The sequence below is a fragment of the Pararge aegeria genome, chromosome 12 (assembly GCF_905163445.1).
Source record: "Pararge aegeria chromosome 12, ilParAegt1.1, whole genome shotgun sequence".
NCBI lineage: Eukaryota > Metazoa > Arthropoda > Insecta > Lepidoptera > Nymphalidae > Pararge > Pararge aegeria.
Genome location: NC_053191.1, coordinates 9,542,008 through 9,560,548, shown reverse-complemented (window position 1 = coordinate 9,560,548; position 18,541 = coordinate 9,542,008). Strand labels below are relative to the sequence as shown.

At 34.5% G+C, this 18,541-nt stretch overlaps 4 protein-coding genes across 6 annotated transcripts; 3 read left to right on the top strand and 1 right to left on the bottom strand.

Annotated features, from left to right (window-relative positions):
• The first annotated feature begins 1,995 nt into the window (after positions 1-1,995).
• Positions 1,996-2,463, top strand: LOC120627915 (protein obstructor-E-like). The gene has a single exon (XM_039896041.1). It carries the CDS (start codon positions 1,996-1,998, stop codon positions 2,461-2,463), a length of 468 nt encoding a protein of 155 aa, XP_039751975.1.
• A 709-nt stretch (positions 2,464-3,172) lies between these two features.
• Positions 3,173-10,379, top strand: LOC120628021 (asparagine--tRNA ligase, cytoplasmic). The gene is made up of 10 exons (XM_039896204.1): positions 3,173-3,347; positions 4,655-5,002; positions 5,269-5,489; positions 5,584-5,702; positions 6,559-6,732; positions 7,333-7,461; positions 7,963-8,107; positions 8,235-8,339; positions 8,969-9,179; positions 9,786-10,379. Exons 1-10 carry the CDS (start codon positions 3,320-3,322, stop codon positions 9,968-9,970), a joined length of 1,665 nt encoding a protein of 554 aa, XP_039752138.1. The 5' UTR covers positions 3,173-3,319; the 3' UTR covers positions 9,971-10,379.
• A 951-nt stretch (positions 10,380-11,330) lies between these two features.
• LOC120628022 (ribonuclease P protein subunit p29) lies at positions 11,331-12,218 on the bottom strand. Its single transcript, XM_039896206.1, has one exon. The coding sequence runs from the start codon at positions 12,060-12,062 to the stop codon at positions 11,430-11,432; it is 633 nt and encodes a 210-aa protein (XP_039752140.1). The 5' UTR covers positions 12,063-12,218; the 3' UTR covers positions 11,331-11,429.
• A 481-nt stretch (positions 12,219-12,699) lies between these two features.
• Positions 12,700-17,777, top strand: LOC120628308 (aldo-keto reductase AKR2E4-like). Of its 3 annotated transcripts, XM_039896618.1 has the most exons (8): positions 12,879-12,990; positions 14,105-14,350; positions 14,726-14,811; positions 15,115-15,288; positions 15,962-16,078; positions 16,175-16,342; positions 16,822-17,025; positions 17,359-17,777. In XM_039896618.1, exons 3-8 carry the CDS (start codon positions 14,743-14,745, stop codon positions 17,536-17,538), a joined length of 912 nt encoding a protein of 303 aa, XP_039752552.1. In that variant the 5' UTR covers positions 12,879-12,990; positions 14,105-14,350; positions 14,726-14,742; the 3' UTR covers positions 17,539-17,777. The 3 variants fall into 3 exon arrangements, with proteins under 3 accessions (XP_039752553.1, XP_039752551.1, XP_039752552.1); XM_039896619.1 differs by lacking the exons at positions 12,879-12,990; positions 14,105-14,350 and adding an exon at positions 12,700-12,791; XM_039896617.1 differs by lacking the exon at positions 14,105-14,350 and having other exon boundaries at positions 12,858-12,990; positions 17,359-17,776.
• Positions 17,778-18,541: the final 764 nt, after the last annotated feature.

The following is an 18,541-nucleotide window of genomic DNA, read 5'->3' as shown; positions in this document are numbered from 1 at the left end:
CCAATGGATACGGACCCTTTTCGAACTCGTTTCGAAAAGGGTCCGTATCCATTGTCCGTATCCATTTTCCCGGTTCCCCGGCATTTAGCCGGTTCGAACTCGGGTTGTGACCCGGGTTCGAACCGGCTGCAATACACAAACTAGCACTCCACATTCAAAAAACAGAAATGGTCCCGCCCAGTAGCATTAATTCATCAGATATGCATTAATTATACGGCAAACAACGGTACTGTAAATATAAAATATTGATCTAAATTTTAGATTAAGGCAAGGTTTGAATTATACATATTATTATGTTGTTCTAGCAGTTAGTATTGAAAATGACAAGCGAACATCGATTTTACCGAGAGATACGAATTTATGTATCGGTACATAACCTAAATATATTTAGATCTGTAACTATCCTTAATATTATAACTATGCAAGTGTTTGTTATTTTTGGGCGTGGCGGGGGTGTTATACTTATATAATCCTGAGTGTAAAGACGAGTTTAGGGGCGCTCACCCTTAATTCACCCAGGATTTATCCCGACGCGGCGCCTGTAATATAGACCATTGAATTACACCGTTATATCTACTAGGTACAATAGAATGATTTAATATATTATATAACATCAACCTACGGCCTACCTAAAGTATCTATCTGTTTGTGATATAAAAATACGCACAAACGTTTCCACAACGCGCCTCAAGAAGTTTTCTTTAATAAGTTAGCCGTTCGGATTTTTAACCCAGACAAAAAGACAGACACCGTGAAAATATTTAAACGCGTGTCAATACTTTAAAGAAAAAGAAGAGACCTTGTTTTCAACAAAGACAGACAGAAACTTCCATTTTTATTTATATATCAAAATGTACTTGTACTTAGATGGAAACACCATGTTATTTTATCAAATAATTAGTTCAACATTTTTAAATAAGTATCTATTTAATACAAATTTTCATGTAATTTTATCTATTGACTTGTATAGATATTATTTAACAAACTGATACATGATCAATTTATAGTATAAATAACGTGCAATTTTTTATTTGTGCCATTAAGTACCAAGGAACAAGTGAAAGTGATCAAAATGATAAAAGGTAAAGTAATCAATCATAATTTGCTTAGGTTTAGTACATGAGACTACAGTGGTGTCCTCGTCACGTAAATTTATTGTTCTTATTATATTATATTATGTATCATTCATTTACAAGTAATGCCTAGTGTTTGTATTCTCATTGGTTCTGCCCACCTACAGACAAGTTATATCTCGCTTTGCAGAATGATTGATCATTTCATACCATTTGCCTTTATTAAGTCTATCCTACTCGAACACCTGAAGCACTGATAGTGGAGTTAGATTCTTTATTCCGTATCTCACATAAGTTAACCAGCAGGTTTTAATACTTTTCTAATAAATCAACATCATCTTCACTTTCGGGCTGCTGAGTTCGGATCCATGCACTCACCTCTAACTTTTCTAAGTTATCGGCGTTTTAAGTATTTAAAATATCACTTGCTTTAACGGTGAATGAAAACATCGTGAGCGGGTTCTCGATAATGTTCTCAAAGGAATATGGAGTCCACCAATCCGCACTGGGCCAGCGTGGTGGACACCCTTCTCATTGTGGAAGGAGACCCGTGCTCTGTAGTGGGAACCCGTGCCCAGAAATGGGTTAATAAGATGATTGATTTCCGGATGCATTCCTTAGTTTTACAAAAATACCTGTTTAGGTAGTTTTGTAAAAACTAAGTTTGAAGGTCAACGGAATTTTTAGTAATGAAAATACAATTTGAAATCGTTCCTGACAAACATGTGACATGATCTTTTGGGCCAGCAATTATCGAGGGCAAAGCATTTTATCTTTACGTTTATAGATCGATCCCAGGGCATGAAAAGGGATTTGCGGGGTCGATTATAACGGCTTTTTCTATTACCTTTTCATTACTTTAAATAATTACACATATCAATTATTTTCAGTTGCAAGTATTATTCTGCTAAGCTTCCTCTCCATGGCTTTGGGCGAAGACGAAATGGAATTGAATGCAAAGGGATGTCCCAAAGATACCATGATTTTTAAAATTTTGCCTCACGACGATTGCAATAAATTTTATAAATGTAGCAATGGAGAGCCATACGAGTTTAAATGTCCAGAGACACTTATGTTTAATTTGAACGAAAGTGTATGTGATTGGCCAAACCAGGTGGACTGTGGAAATCGAAAGTTGGTAACGCCTACCCCGGAGACCAATGATGATGACGATGCTGTTTCTGTTTGTGCTCGCGAAGGATCTGACGGGTTGCTCGTTGCACATGAATATTGCAACCACTTGTACATGTGTGCTCGTGGACTACCAGTAGACATAACATGTCCCGAACCCCTTCTTTTTAATACAGACTCGAAGCTTTGCGACTGGGAAAGTCAGGTTGACTGTGGAGACAGACTTAAGGAAAAAGAAAGTGAAAGTCAAGAAAAATGAAGTTAAATCAATGTCTATTATTATATTCTTGATATACCAATGTACTGTTGTGAAATAAATTGATTTGTGTAATATATACCTATTTTATTATGAAAAACGAATTTTACATTCTATACATTTGGTTTTACTGCGTAGCATCTGTTCAGGGAAACACACAGCATACCCTGGGAGACCTAAATAAAAAATATCGCCGAATTTATAGTGAGTACACCTAATAAATACATTTATAAAATACGACTGAACAAAGCACCTAAGAACTATAATACTACGTTTACTCAATGTATATCATGCAGGGTGCAGATAATCAAGTAAAAAACACATTTTATACTTGGCAAGCTGCCCGTACTGAATAATTCGGATGGTAGATTTTTTAGGTCTTTTATTGACTCCAAAAAACAACTAAGGTATGCGCACTTATGCAATTATAAAGGGACTTTTTAAAAATGTCGTTAATGATGATTTTAAAGAATCACTTAAAATTAAATCTCGAGGTAGACGAATGTCTAGTAAAAAAAATAGGAGCACATAAATAGAGAAAAAAAAACGAATCGGGTTGAGAACTTCCGCCTTTTTTAAATTGATTATTATTAGATACAAATTTGGGGAATTACATTTTGAGGAAATGATAAACTTAATTTGGCAGCACCCATTTAATGTCATGTGTCAAAATGGCATGAAATCAATGACATTTGTAGTTATGTCAAAATTTACAGCTGTGAGCTGTCCCGTGTCCGTGTCAACTTGAGTGTTGGCGTGTCTTTTCTCTCTAATTGTCTCGTTTTTCTCTCGAAATTATTTTAACTATCAAGTTTTGCGTAATTTTTTGTATTCATCATAATTTGATTTATAATTAACAATGCCAGACATCGAAAAACTATCGATTGGTGAGTATACAATTTTTACTAACCTATAGTCTTTTGGATACTTTATTAATTTACATGATTTTTATGAAAATTAGCTTTAGGATGAAAACGTAACGTCATCAAATGATATGTGTGCACAATGAAGATAATTATTCAGTTACATTTAAGTAAAGTTGTGTGGTAAATTTAGGGGAACTTATACTTGACGCAATCCGCAATACGCTTGCGTACTATTATCGCAGCTGTCTTGAAATTACTGTTTCTGCCTTATTAAAGGGCTCGCCAATGGCTTGAATTTTTGCATTTTTATATAATCAATGATTTTGTTCAATAGGTAATTATGTGTGTTTGTGAATCCTTCCTTATTGTTATAATTAATAATAACCAACGATAAGTTAACATATTAAAATATATTGCACTAAATTACTATAATTTAAGTACAAGGAACAATAACCTTTTTTTGAAAAGTTTTTATAATTTGTGGTATTGTTTTTAAAAGTAAAAATAAAAGTCTAAATTTCACCAATTATCAAGCAACCATTATATTTAATGAGTAGACCTAATCCCCATGTTTGAGACAGGTTTTGCTGGTGTCCCAAAAGCATCCCCTTTGTGCCTATGGATTTTACCAGTCCCTTTGGTGAACCTAACAGTATCTCCTATGGCGAGGTTTGCTAGGTCTTCTTCACTTATTCTATCTGTACCTTTTAGTTCCCATTTTACCGTGCGTACATGGGGCACTCAGCTATAAAGTGAAAGCTGGTTTCCACCTCACCACACTCTGGAAAGAATGGATCTTCTACAATTTTCATTATTGATGGGTGTCTATTTAACAGGCAATGTACTGTGGTTAGGCCTGCTACCAGTCCTATATTAGTTCTGCTCTATGTCATAAGTTGTTTGGTCTTCTTGGTGAATGCTTCAAAAACAATTTCAATTTTCTATGCCTGTTTTGCATCAAATTGTTTCACCTTGTGTTTGATTCTCTTTCTGTGATGCTTTCTATCACTCTTTTTGTAATGTTGCATGGAATGGGTAAACAAGGTCAGGTCCATAAAATTAGATTTTTCCGCCCATTCTTAGCTCATCTGCTTTTTCGTTGCCCCAATTTTCTTGATCTCCACGAACCTAAGCAATGAATGTCTTAACCCCCTAGAAAAGTATGATTACCAGACATTTTATAATTTAAACATTTGCAAAGTAACATCTGCTGCTATAACTCAAGTTCTATGCAATATTTAAACAATTGTTACAACTAAAAAAAATGCACGTACTATTATTATATTTGGCACATACACTAATGTATTAAATCTATATATTGTCTTTAGAGGAGCTGTACACATCTGAAAAAAATGGGAGTGATGAGACTGGAGATGGTTCAATGGAAAAACCATTTAAAACTATTTTGCAAGCTATGCGGCATGCAGGAAAAGAACCATTTCCGACTATATATGTTGACTCTAAAGATGATCTAAAAACATATGACACAGCTGCTAAATCACAGTTAAAGAAGATTCAAAAAATCTGGCTGAGGGAGAGCTACAAAGCTGCGGACAAAGCTAAGGCAGAAGAAGTGAAAGATGAAAAGAGAGTACAAAACTTGGATGAGGCAAAAAAGATAGTCTTGGAACAAGATCCCACTTTACCCAAAGCCAAGACTATAAAAATATTTGCAGGTAATGACCCATTTTCATTGGGTTTTATGAAAATGCATCAGTCACTTTCATTATTTCATTTAATATTTGCATTTAAAAAAAAAAACACTTGTCACAAAAGCAAATGGAAATTTTCCTTACATTATCCAATTTGATAGTCAAATTGGATAATGTAAGGAAAGGGCAGGCATTCGAGCCTGACACAATACTGTTATAATACATAAATTTTTTGCTTATTATGTTGGCACTAGCTCAATTTCAACTTTCTTTGCTTTCCTATATTTAAGCTGCTGAAAATCGCGGCGAGAGAATATGCGTACGTGGTTGGGTACATAGGTTGCGGCGTCAAGGCAAAGCTCTAGCCTTCCTAACATTACGAGATGGTACAGGCTATCTCCAATGTGTTCTGCACGGCGTACTCTGCCAAACATACAATGCTCTAGTTCTTTCTACAGAATCTTCAGTGGTTTTGTATGGAAAACTTGAAGTTGTGCCCGAAGGAAAAATCGTAAGTTATGAACCACCATTAAATGTAAAAATTAAACCTTATTTTTAAGGAGTATGTAAACTAATCAAGTTGCCTTCCTATTTTCAACACAAAGGCACCAGGAGGTCATGAGCTGACCGTAGATTATTGGGAACTTGTTGGATTGGCCCCACCTGGTGGTGCTGACGCCATTCTGAACGAGGACGCTCTTCCTGACGTCCAATTAGATAACAGGTAAGATTTGAAATGTAACATTGTAAAGTACTAGATGTGCACAAATTTTGCCCAAGAAATGTTTGTTTTTTTAAAAATATCGTGTTTCCTACGGAAAAAATATTTTTTTTCGTCTTTAGGTCGCAAGCTATTTCTATGCAAAATGTCAAGATCTGTTTAGCCTCTCCCACCGAGACTGTTTTCGTTAGGGGCTATTTTTGAGCATTAATTAATAAATATAAATACACTACGACAATACACACATCGCCATCTAGTCCCAAAGTAAGCGTAGCTTGTGTTATGAGTACTAAGATGACTGATGAATATTTTTATGAATAATATACATAAATACTTATAATATACAGATAAACACCCAGACACTGAAAAACACTGGAATCGAACCCACGGCCATGGACTCAGAAAGCAGGGTCGCTGCGGGCTGCCCACTGCGCCAGTCGGCAATCAAGTAGTTATAGTTAGTTATTCTTCCATGTTTTTTTCGTTAGCTGTATCTATATAATGGTAATATTTGTTTTTCATGATTTCTATCTTTTTGCTGAATTGCATCAAGATCGCGTGCAGCGGTTGTGCCAAACATAGATAGGTAACAAATAGACACACTTGGCTTTACAGGTTCTTCAGATAGCTTAGCAGTCTCGTTTAGTAGTTAATCGTTAACTGATGTCGTTCATCATCATCATCACTTCGACCGATTGAAGTCCACTGCTGGACACATGGGTCTTTTGTAGGGAGTTCCAAAATTCACGGTCCTGGGCCCGCTTGTTTCCACTGATGTCGTTAATGATTTGTAAATTGTGGGTTAGAAAATAACTTTGGGAACTGATTTTCAGAAATACAAATTGTTCACGTATTTCAGGCACATAATGATTCGTGGCGAGAACACAACGAAAGTTTTGAGGATGCGTGCGGTTGTCACTCAAGCATTCCGCGATCATTTCGCATCTCGCCACTACACGGAAGTCCAACCGCCGACACTTGTCCAGACACAGTGCGAAGGTGGATCAACTCTCTTCAAGTTTGACTACTTTGGGTAAGATTTTACTTATAATTAAACCTAACTTAGATAGGAAATTGCAGGTATAGTATATTTTTCCATAGTAAGATAAAAAGTAAGTTTGAATTTCTCTCGCGAAAACGCGTTTATTATTAATGGAAACTGAAAAATTCTTTATAAAAACACACTTCTGGAAATGCTTCGGTGTCGGAGCGCAACGTGCGTATAGAATACATTGCCGAAGATCTGTTTGGTGTGGAGAATAAAGATTGAAGAAATTATAAATTATACACCACACAGATTCTCCTGTTTTTCGCTGAGTATAGAAAACTATTTTCAATTTTCATAGTAGTAGGTATATCATGATTCATGGAATTCCGCAAAGTAAACGCCTGCTTGCATCTAATAATTAAAAACAAATTAAAATAAGTTTTTTTTTGGATACAATAACAATGACCTACATTCAACCAACGACGAGAATCAAAATATAGTTACTGTTACATTTTAATAGTAACTGTAAATTACTGATCTACAGAATAAATTTGACAGTTTATACAATATAAAAGCTGTCAAAACGTAATATTTATTCCTCAAATCAAGAATAGTTAATTCAAATAAAGGTTCAATTTTCAACAGAGAACAAGCATACTTGACCCAGAGTTCTCAGTTGTACCTCGAGACATGTCTGGCAGCGCTCGGAGATGTCTACTGCATCGCACAGTCCTACCGCGCCGAGCAGTCCCGAACAAGGAGACATCTTGCAGAGTGAGTTGTTTCTTATTTTAAGTCCTAGTCACCAGCTAGATTATTCGATTATTTTATTAGCTTTTGGTGATACATATCGAGTTTAACATAACTTTAATGTGTGCTCCCTGCACACATTCAGGTAAATCTTTAATTTTAATTTCCTTACCTTTTCTGAGGAAAAGGCAATGAAACATTGTAAAAAGGGAGATTTGTGTGCAGGTATTGTGTGGGCACCATTAATATCTTAATTTTGAGAAATTAAGAAAAGTGAAAAATATGTTATAATTAGTGTTGGTGATTGGATAAGGATTTATGAAGTAATATATATTAAGGGAACTATAAAAAGCATTCTTTGTTCTTGTAGGTTTTGTTGTTATCGATCGAATGTATAATAATCCAAGCCTTCGTAACCTTAATTTCTGCATCCAATTGCCCACATTTTTAAACCGTTTTATTTTAGTACAGACATCCTTTTTGCAAAATAAAATATGACAAAGTGGGTATTTTCTACATTAACAGATACAGCCACGTGGAAGGCGAATTTGCTTTTATCACATTCGAGGATTTGTTGGAAAGGATCGAGGACATGGTAGTGGATGTAGTTGACAGAGTCTTAGCATCTGCTGAAGGCCAGCTTGTGTATGAACTGAACCCCAACTTTAAGGTAACACTTTTAAAAGAAAGCTGCAAGTATTTTAAGAAATTGTTTTATGTATAAAGGCGTTAATAAAGCTATTCAGGTAATATTTACGGATGCACTTTGTTATAACATTGAAACATTTTTATTACAGCGACCACAGAAACCATTTAAGCGCATGACCTATATTGAGGCCATTGAGTATTTGCGAGAGAACAACATCACTAAAGATGACGGAACTTTCTATGAATTTGGAGACGTAAGTTTTGATTTACGAATTAAGTCTTTTGAATCGTTATTTATTAAGTAAAAATACTGGGACAGTACTTTATTATATAATATAATCTTTTATTTTTGAGCTTATTCAATATATTATTATTTATTAGGTTACTATTCTGCGGAACATAAAGTAACTATAGCTAAAAGAGAATTTACTTAATGGGTGATACTAACTGGAAACAATTCTCTCAAATTTTTTATGGTTCCCGAGCATTGAGAGTATGATTAGAGTACTTCAAAACGGTTTTCTAAAGTTGTGTACCTAATTAAGTGACAGAAGTCACTTGATTTTAATTTTGCATGTGATGTTATTTGGCTTGTATCTGATTTCTCACAGTAAAAACTATGGCAGTGGTTAACTCAAAAACTATTTGCATTATTTCAATGTCACAGATAAGTGAAAGTGAGTGCCAAAGCCTGTGAAGTATTATTTCGGTTTTTATTTACACATTGTATATTTATATTATATTTATGTATACATGTGAAACCTTCGATGGCGCGATGTAGGATCTTCTGTTGATACTTGTGTCAACCAAAGCCGCCAAAGCTTCCTATTCTGATATGTCCAATTCTGCGTGTTGTATATTCAATATAAAAGCTTCTTTTCAGGATATTCCTGAAGGTCCCGAGCGTAAGATGACGGACGCAATCGGGGTGCCAATTCTGCTGTGCAAGTTTCCTGCAGAGATCAAGTCATTTTACATGCCGAGGTGTCCTGAGGACCGGCGCCTTACAGAGTCTGTGGATGTACTGATGCCGGGAGTCGGAGAAATAGTGGGTGGATCCATGAGGATATGGGACCATGAAGAACTTTTAGAAGGTCAGGTTATGCTGTACTCAAAGGATATGCTAGTTATTCTTGTGTTGATGTCTTTTTGTTCTGGATTTGTGTATCCAATTTTCTTCTAGTGCCCACTAAACTTTATTAACCGCTGCCCTGTGGCTGTGTATTTGAAACATGGTTTCGTTTGCCGTTAATCTTGCATTCAATGATGTGTTGAAGCAAAGTTGTAAGTTTAATATTGGCATTCTCATTAATATTCTTCAGAGTATAAAAATGTTGCTATTGCAACATTATATTCCTCAAAGATATTCACAGCAACCTAATATCCTATGGGTTTGAAAATCTGAGATTCTGGCACCTAATATTTTATTTATTCCTTAATTAAAAGATTATTTTTTAGGTTATATTATAAAACAATTATTTTAAAGAATGTCTAATTGTATTCCAAATTTAATTATGTTTATTATGTCCAATTACTTAATTATGTAGAAATATTTTATTTCTGATATTTAAATAAACTTTATTTATTCCTTTGGTATTCTGATATTCTAAATAATGAATTTCCACATTTTTTGGCACATTACACCCCATAAAAATTATACATTAATACAGTAAACATTTTAATGAGTTTATTATTTACAGGATACAAACGTGAAGAAATTGACCCAACTCCATACTACTGGTATACAGATCAACGAAAATTTGGTTCAGTGCCTCACGGCGGATATGGACTCGGCCTGGAAAGGTTCCTGTGCTGGCTCCTTGACAGATACCATATCCGTGAAGTGTGTCTGTACCCGCGGTTCTTGGAGCGGTGTACTCCTTAAATAAACATTGTAAAGATCTTTATTTATTAAAATTTTATTAATACTTCATTATTGTTGAGCTAAAATATTTTTTTTTATTATTTGTAGCAATTTCAAATTGTTCTACTACAAAACAACAGCATTTACAGCTGCATTTGCTTCTTCTGGATGCATTTCTTATCTTGACTATTATACACCACTATGTTTCTTCTTATCAGTTTGAGGTTGTCAAATTAGTTGGTATGACCTATTTTATGGTACAGATAACATTGCATGTATCTAAGTTGTACTATTAATATTCATATATTTTGTACCTTAGTTGTCTAAGCAAATCGTTTTTATTTTTGTCATGTCATGAGCAGTAGCTGCAAAACACCAAGAAATATAATCTAGTGTGTATGTCTGATTTAAATAAAAAAATTCATTATTATAATTTTTTTATTCCACAAATTTTCGAAACACCTGAAATGTATCCCTACAGGATATGATAGAATTATGTGTTGCACTAAAGCATACATATCAGAGGGTTTAATAAAATTAACCATAAATAAAATGGTTGACCGTATGGTGAAATAATGTAGTGAAAATTTCTAGCGTTCAGCAATTGTTTTTTGAAAGCAGATGTTATATTTTCCTGGACATTTATCTTGCTGTAATAAAATTTGAATTTAAGTTATAAGTAACTTGATCGCAATTTCACGTAGTAATGAGTGACGCAGTCTAAGTTGGTACCAGGCTTACCTGTAAGAAGATGGCAGTTACATTCAACCCATACTCCTAATTTGCATTATATTGGAAGGCTAGATTGCTTGGGGTATGTATGTCTTCGCTGATTGGTTTTTGGTGTACCTACACACTAAACAGGCAAACAATACTGACTATAAATGTAGAATCAGGAAGTAATAAAATGGTGTGTTATTTCTCTTGCCTTATTCAGTTCATACTGACTAACCCAATACCATTAGAGAAAAAATAGTTTTAACGAGTTGCTGGGAGCTGCTATAAACAAGTGGCTGGAGCCTGTGGATTTTGAACTTACTATGTCCTATGTCTAGTAACTAATTGCTTAATAATCTAGTCCTTTTTACACATTTTTACTACAATACTATGTGAAATTATAAGGATATGCAGCATTTAGGTCCTTTAAATTAAGTACTTTTTTACATAGTGGTTGCAGTTGATAAGTTTTTCACTAATTAATTAGTGACAAGTTAAAAATCAGTATAGTGTTGATAGCCATTGTGATTTCTTAGAGTTAAAACTAATACAAATGGTGTGTTCATTGTACTATCTTACAATCATTAGAAACTAATTTGTTCCGCTATCAAGTACAAAACAATTGCATAAAAGTGTTCATTCAACAATTGAATAAAAGTGTTCATTCAAATAACAAATTGTTTTATTTTTATAAATAATTATTCAGATGTCCAGTTTTGATGGAAGAAATAAATGGTCACATTATGCATACTAAACATTTTATTCATAGATCAGGGTGTAAATAGCTCTTCACTTTCTTTGTAGACCTTTCAGCAGGTCTCACACACAAATGTTTACCAAAGATAACTATTTTGGTTGCCTTTACACAAATTTCAAAGACACTGTCTTTTTTAGGTATTGTAGTCACTTTATTGTCTAATGATACAATTTTAAAGGTGTTTTTTGTGTCCATTATGCAGATACCTTTCTTTCCAACGTAGCTTGGACATTTTGAACGCACAACCTGTAACATGCTGCCATGAAAATCAGATTTATATATTGTTTGTGTAAACTGTTCCCAACTCTTGCTAGCACTGTCTGGAGTTAGTTTTTCCAACTCTAGCATTTCACTGATATAATCAGACCAGATTTCATTTAAAGGCACCACTTCATTATACATAACACTGTTTCTCGGAATAACATAAAAACCAAGAGCTTTCTTCTCTTTCCGCGTCAGAATTCGAGACTTTCTTTTTTTCTTCTTTATCTTCTGGCCTTTACTTCTTTTCTTAGAGAATAAAAAAACAGTTTTTAATTCACTTTTTATATTGCCATGGTTGCTCTTTGGAATATTCTCTTTAAGAAATTTTAGAACTGAAATCGAGGCATCATCTGTCATCGTTTCGTGTGCTGACATGGTGATGGTGGATGGCTGGCTGGTGATACAATTTCCAAACACGTTCGGTGACACCAGATGATGAGCACCAGTCACCACACAGGTGTAAAAATAAATAAAACATACAACGTATGCATTGTAAATGAGATTGAATGTTTTTATTTGTCAATTGTCATTTGACTGTCACAGGTCACAAAATGTTGCCATATCTCTTGTAAAACTAAGTGTACACGTAGCTTGTTGGGGATTGCGTTTACGGTACAGCAGTATTCAACTGGCCGTCCAACTGAATACTGTCAGTTTTCCTTACACATATCGAAACACATCAAGCAAAATCGACCAATGATTCTTCGTTCGTATTTAATTCTATATAATTAAAGAACTTGGGACCGGCGTATACAACTTAATAGTAATGTTCTTTAGCACTAGTGATTCAGCTATCTAGAGAATACTTACTTAATAATAATAATGGGCATTGTAATTACTTGTATAAAATTTTAACTTATAAATACTTTTTAAGCCTAAGGAATGTAGAATGGAGTGGCATACTGGTAGTAAGTCGCGCTCTCCAGTCACTTCCTTTTGCCGTGTCCGCCTGTACTGCATACATGCACTGAGTGCATGGTATAAAATATCTACTAAGAGGTTGAGATGGCAACCTAAATGTCAAATTAGCACACAGCACACCGCGGCTACAACCTTAAATACAGGACCTCTAGACTTGAAATACTATGTTGTGCATATGAGCAAGTAAGTGATTTAAAAAATTCAGTCGTAAAAGTAGTCGGGAAGGTGTGGTAGCACATAAAAATTATATGTTAATACCTAGTAGTAATTTTATTAGCTATAAATTTATGTTACTAAGTATCTACGTACTATCAGTTTTGTAACGATTCTGCACTGTATTGTGTTAATGATAAAACTTTATTTTGGCGAAGGGGTTTACATAGTAAGTCAAACCTATATAGTATTAATTAATTAAGTAAGGTAACCTTAAAGAAACAGTCGGAATATACATTTTTGTACACATATTGACCGCACTAGAGTCTAGAGTTAAGTGTTTGACCAAATTGATTTATATGTTAGCTATATATATGTGGAGCTCTGATTTTGACTTCAAGATTTTAATCTTAAATCAGTGTAAATGACCACACATAAAAGTCCAAAACTAGTCCTTTTGTTTACCTCTAAATATTTTTGATATAGGTATTTGCAATTGAGTGGTGATGTTATAGTAAATTAAGATTTGCACGTCGTAGACTGCGACTAAACATGTATAATATTTTGTAATGTTTTAAGCAAATAAATTATTTGAATTTGAATTTGAATAAATATCCTCCGAAGCCATACGTTTCCTTACTATTCGTTTTGTGTGTTTTCGTCATCGTATCACCAAAACAGATGAAGATATTGAATTGAAAGGAATGCATCGAATATCTTACACATTAATTTGCTTGAGGTGCTTCGGCTCCCTAAAATGATGACACAAACTAACTTTTTGTTGAAAGTTTAGAAATCCGCTGTTGGTACGTGTACCTCATCCTACGTCAAAATATGTGCTTAAAAACTTAGGTACTAACCCAAACAGAAGTTAGGTAGGTTACCTATCTATTCTGGGAACAAAGTTACTTACCACTGGTATTAAAAAAAAATAATAGTGAGCAAACGAGCAAGTGGGTCACTGATATTAAGTGATCACCGCCGCCCATGAAAATCTGCAGCACCAGAGGAGTCACCGATACGTTGCCGGCTTTAAAGGAATTAGTTTATTTTGGCATAAAATATCACGTAAGAATAAAGCGTTATGCCCTCTTTCATGTGTGTCGTTTGTTCGGTTCGGCGTTATTAATAAATTGTCGGCAAGTGTATGGCAGCCTTTTTCACCTGTATCCTGTTATTAAATGTGTTGTTTCTCAGATGGTAAGAGCAGAGTACCTTAATTAACTGCCACCAGAACTTTGTTTTTGTGTTAAAAAGTCAAAAATTCAAAATTCAAATTCAAAATTTATGCCTTACCAACTAACTATAAATACTTTGAACTGAAATAGAGCGTTTCCTTCAAGGTGCCTACGGAACCCTGGGAGCGAACCTAATTCGCACTTAGCCAATTCTTAACTTTTGAATCAGCCACACAATTTCATTAAATTATGTGTTAATAGCGAATGCGTTCATTTGATAAGTAATAATTAATGATAACGAAACACATAAACACCCAAAGCTGTAAGTAGTTATTGAAGTACTTAGCAGATTACCGCATAAAATAAGGCGCTCTCTGTATAGCATTTGAAGTTCTGAATGAACAGTGTCGGGTAAGTAATCACCAAGTACCTACTTACACCTACCAAAATACTTAAGTTTATCATATAATTAACTCTAACAGTTTTTTAGTACTTCGTTACAAAGAATTCAGAAATTATTTGCCGGTACTTAATATTTTTTACAAAACTACCAGTACTAAGTAGGTGATCCAAAATTCAAAATTGATAGAATTCTTGGTGCCTATTTTGTAGATTTATAAACCAGTATAATGTAAAAACTTATTACCTTCCTAGGGTTGTTATTCCTTAAAAGTTGTAGATTCAATTTCTTCATTTTGGCAGAAACACCGAAAATCCGGCAGCTTTAAGATCACTGCCAAGTAGGCTAATATTTTTTTTAAACATTAGCTTATGTTTTCTTTTTAGATACATCTCCAATTAACATGAAAGTAAAGAACGTTACACTTAACAATGGCCAAGAAATGCCAATGGTGGGACTTGGCACCTATGCGGTAAGTATAGATACTGTATATCAACTTTTAAATATTTGTAATAGTTTGATTATATGACTAGCGAGCTGGAAAAATCCTGTAATTCGATAACACTGCCACAGATCGGATCAGCTTCTATCGAGCCTTTTTTTATTCCGTAATCGAAGTTTACATGAATGCAAGCTATCCCTGTGGCGAATTTCAGACCCTACCTAACTGTCAAGAAAACGAGTGTGAACATATTACACTTTAATTCGAAGGGACCCTAAAATTTATGGAAATAAGTATTACCATTTTCTTTTAATCAATTTATTAATGTTTAAGCGTAAGTCACAACCCGGACAGTTCCGGCAAGCTGTGGAATGGGCTATTGAGCTAGGTTACAGGCATATAGATACAGCTGCAGCGTACAAAAATGAGGAAGAAGTCGGCGAAGGAATAGCAAACAAAATAAATGAAGGAGTAGTTAAAAGGGAAGATTTATTCATAACTAATAAGGTAAACGGTAAATTTAATTTTGACAAACACTACAAAATTTTAATCTAAGATTTGAATATCTGTTTTTCAAAGCTTTATTTTATGTTGCTTTTTAGAGTAGGTACATGTATATTGTACTTAATTTTTCTGTCTTTTGGGTTCTAAAGTAGCTTATCCATTTTCCTTATCCAAACACTTGCTTGCACACGACTGAGCTAAAATTTGGTATACAATTGGAGCACATAATACAGTAATTACTTAGTATATTGTGAGCCAACCTATTTTATACTCCTAGAGTGTAGCGGCGCGCAAGCAAATCCGGCTGGCTAGGCGTTTCGTGAAGAAGGGGAGCCCGTACTCAACATCGCACCCATTTGTTGCCCTGTGGGGCTACCATGGAATAAACATGCACATATATTACAAAATATTTATGACAATATCCTCTCCTATATGTATGACAAGGCTTTTTTTTTTAAAACAAAATTTTAAAAACTCCCGACTTTCAATATAGCAGTTGCGTGCATAGAGGGTATGCACAGGGTATACAGATGATATAGGACTATATGGAATAATCTCATGGTTTGTGGTTGGAGGTGAACATAAAATCTGTGCTTTAATTAAACTGGATTCGGGGAGTTTAACCTCGCTTAAAGCTCGTTTATAAAAACGTTTTTAGATAATATAACTATTTCAGCTTTGGAACGACTGCCATGCCCAAGATGTTGTAGTCAAAACTCTGAAGGAATCGCTAAGGAAAATGAAATTGGATTACATTGACTTGTATTTAGTACATTGGCCCGTTTCAGTAAATGTATGTAAATCAACGAAAATAGCAAAATATAATGTGTTTATTTCTTATATTATGAAGAAAAAAAAAACCTCAAAACTTCTAATTTAAATTATACAGGCTAATGGCGTAGACACGGCAATAAGCTATTTGGAAACGTGGAAAGGGATGGAGGAGGCCGTTAAATTAGGCCTTGCGAAATCCATTGGAGTTTCCAATTTTAATGAGAAACAAATTCAAGAAGTACATAATAAGGCTGTTATCAAACCTGCTGTCAACCAATTTGAGGTATGAATAATTGACCTGCCAACGCACCTGTTAATTTACGTGTTCATTGGTCAAGGCGCGGCAACAGGGAATAGGAGAATTTTATCCCCGTTTATTACTACACTTATTATTTGGATATTATTTCAGCACGTGCGCCACGGAGAATTAGTAAAATTCGGAAAATTTGTTAAACTTAAAAGTGACAAAATTGTCCTTTCCTCGGGGACGAAAAATGTCTCCTACCGATGCTAGCCGTGCTGGAGCCAATTAGTAAAAGATGAGGTCTTAAGTTACAACTCAGTTTCAACATCTCTTTCATAAGCATCATACATCCATACTCTTATAAAAGTATATAGACTTTAGAGGGAATGACTAAATTCGGTCACCTACCCCTCAACCTCAACGATAGGTAGTAGGTACTTTACCAGGGGAATTACCGATTTGCACTAACGCAACTAAGTTAATATATTCTTTATTTATCTACAAATACTTATTTTCAGATAAACCCAACTCTAACCCAGCATCAGCTGGTAAATCTTTGCAAGCAGCTGTCGGTATTGCCTGTGGCATATACGCCATTGGGCCTTATATCGGAAGCCAGGCCAGAATTTGCCGGGATAGACGTCATAAAAACAGATCCAAAATTAGGAGGAATTGCTACGAAATATGGAAAAACTCGAGCGCAGATAGCTTTGAGATACTTGGTAAATTATCCTGAAATTTTATTATACTTGTGGTTACAAAGCACAGACGGTGCCATGGTGAACGAAGAGTAACTATCTATATGATGGTGCTAATATTCTCTCTTTAAATACCTAAGAACCTAACTAAGAACAATGAATAATAACATACATCTCTAAATGTATTTACTAAACGCGCCTACCTATTTTTTTTATTTCAACGGAGTCACATTTTATTCAGGATATTTTAGCTGACAACCCCCAAGGGGCTTCTAGCTAGGCCATATCTACACAATATGTTCGATTGAACGTATTGTGTAGATATGGAAATATGTTTGTTTTTAATTATTTCTTTAGATCCAGCGTGGGATTCCCGTAATACCGAAGTCATTCACGAAGTCGCGAATTGAAGAGAACTTGAATGTCTTTGAATTTCACTTGACAGACGAAGAAATAGACATCGTGGACAATTACAATTTGAACCATCGCTGCGTGCCGGGGAAGGGTTTTGAGAAATATGAATATTACCCATATTAATTGTTTTTTTACAATAGTTTTATGTTTCTCATTGTCCTCGGCATATTGCTATTCCACTTGTGGCCTCCTTTTTTATCTTAAAGTGCAATAATTGTTTATGTAGAACATTCCAAAACTGTAAAGCTCAGTACGTAAGCTCCGTTATTAAAAAGACTCGCTTCAGAAAGCTGGTTCGCTTCAGGAAGTCCCAATCACAAATTATACTATTGAATAGTGAAATATTATGTAAATGTTTTTTTTATAATATCTTTGTTATATTAAAAAGTTATAAAATAATATTGTTTTTATCTTTTTATGCACAACATAAATAATCTCGTCGTACAACATTAATAGTATCGTAGACAATACTGTACAACTTATATACAAACATTTTCAGGACAGAAATAAAAACTCTTACTATGTTATGCAAAAATCTAATAATAAAGTTAAACCAATTAAATACAGGTTTATCATGCGATTTTTGTATAAAATTCTGCGAGAGCTGTTTATTCTATCTCCTACAACTATGCTAATTTTTCTTTAGAGGATTGTTTGCTACGCGACGATATGCTAAGTAATGACCGGAAAAAAATCTGCAACAAAGCTCTCGGCCTGTCTTGGTTTATATTTATATATATTTATCAAGGACACCAACAATATACAGTTATCTTGTACAATATTTTACACATTCACGTATATGTATATTTTTAACAAGTGACCAAGAGACATTCACGTCGTTCGAGCTCTGTTGCCGATGCTACAATACAGAACAGTAACAAGTAGAAAATCTATGTAAATTCAATAATCATTTACGAGTAGGCCTATTTTATAAGCACTTTTGAAAGTCAGTCTGTTTGTAGTGACTCTTCAACCGATGCGTTAGCAGAAAAGAATATTCAATATTGAATATATCTCAAAGTAAAGAGTTAAAAAAGGCGTAGAACAAAAGTTTTAATGTAAACAACTACAGGCCGAGAGCTTTTAGATATTTTTTACCCTGAATTAGTAGTAAGTACGTAAACTT

What these genes read in the sequence shown, in the direction of transcription:
- LOC120628021 (XM_039896204.1), top strand. Translation starts at nt 3,320, where the DNA reads ATGCCAGACATCGAAAAACTATCGATTG. An exon ending in GACTATAAAAATATTTGCAG is followed by an intron (nt 5,003 to 5,268) that starts GTAATGACCCAT and finishes CCTATATTTAAG; the next exon opens with CTGCTGAAAATCGCGGCGAG. An exon ending in CTTTCTATGAATTTGGAGAC is followed by an intron (nt 8,340 to 8,968) that starts GTAAGTTTTGAT and finishes GCTTCTTTTCAG; the next exon opens with GATATTCCTGAAGGTCCCGA.
- LOC120628022 (XM_039896206.1), bottom strand. Translation starts at nt 12,062, where the DNA reads ATGTCAGCACACGAAACGATGACAGATGATGCCTCGATTTCAGTTCTA.
- LOC120628308 (XM_039896619.1), top strand. Translation starts at nt 14,743, where the DNA reads ATGAAAGTAAAGAACGTTACACTTAACAATGGCCAAGAAATGCCAATG. An exon ending in ATTTATTCATAACTAATAAG is followed by an intron (nt 15,289 to 15,961) that starts GTAAACGGTAAA and finishes TAACTATTTCAG; the next exon opens with CTTTGGAACGACTGCCATGC. An exon ending in ATTGGCCCGTTTCAGTAAAT is followed by an intron (nt 16,079 to 16,174) that starts GTATGTAAATCA and finishes TAAATTATACAG; the next exon opens with GCTAATGGCGTAGACACGGC.
- LOC120627915 (XM_039896041.1), top strand. Translation starts at nt 1,996, where the DNA reads ATGGCTTTGGGCGAAGACGAAATGGAATTGAATGCAAAGGGATGTCCC.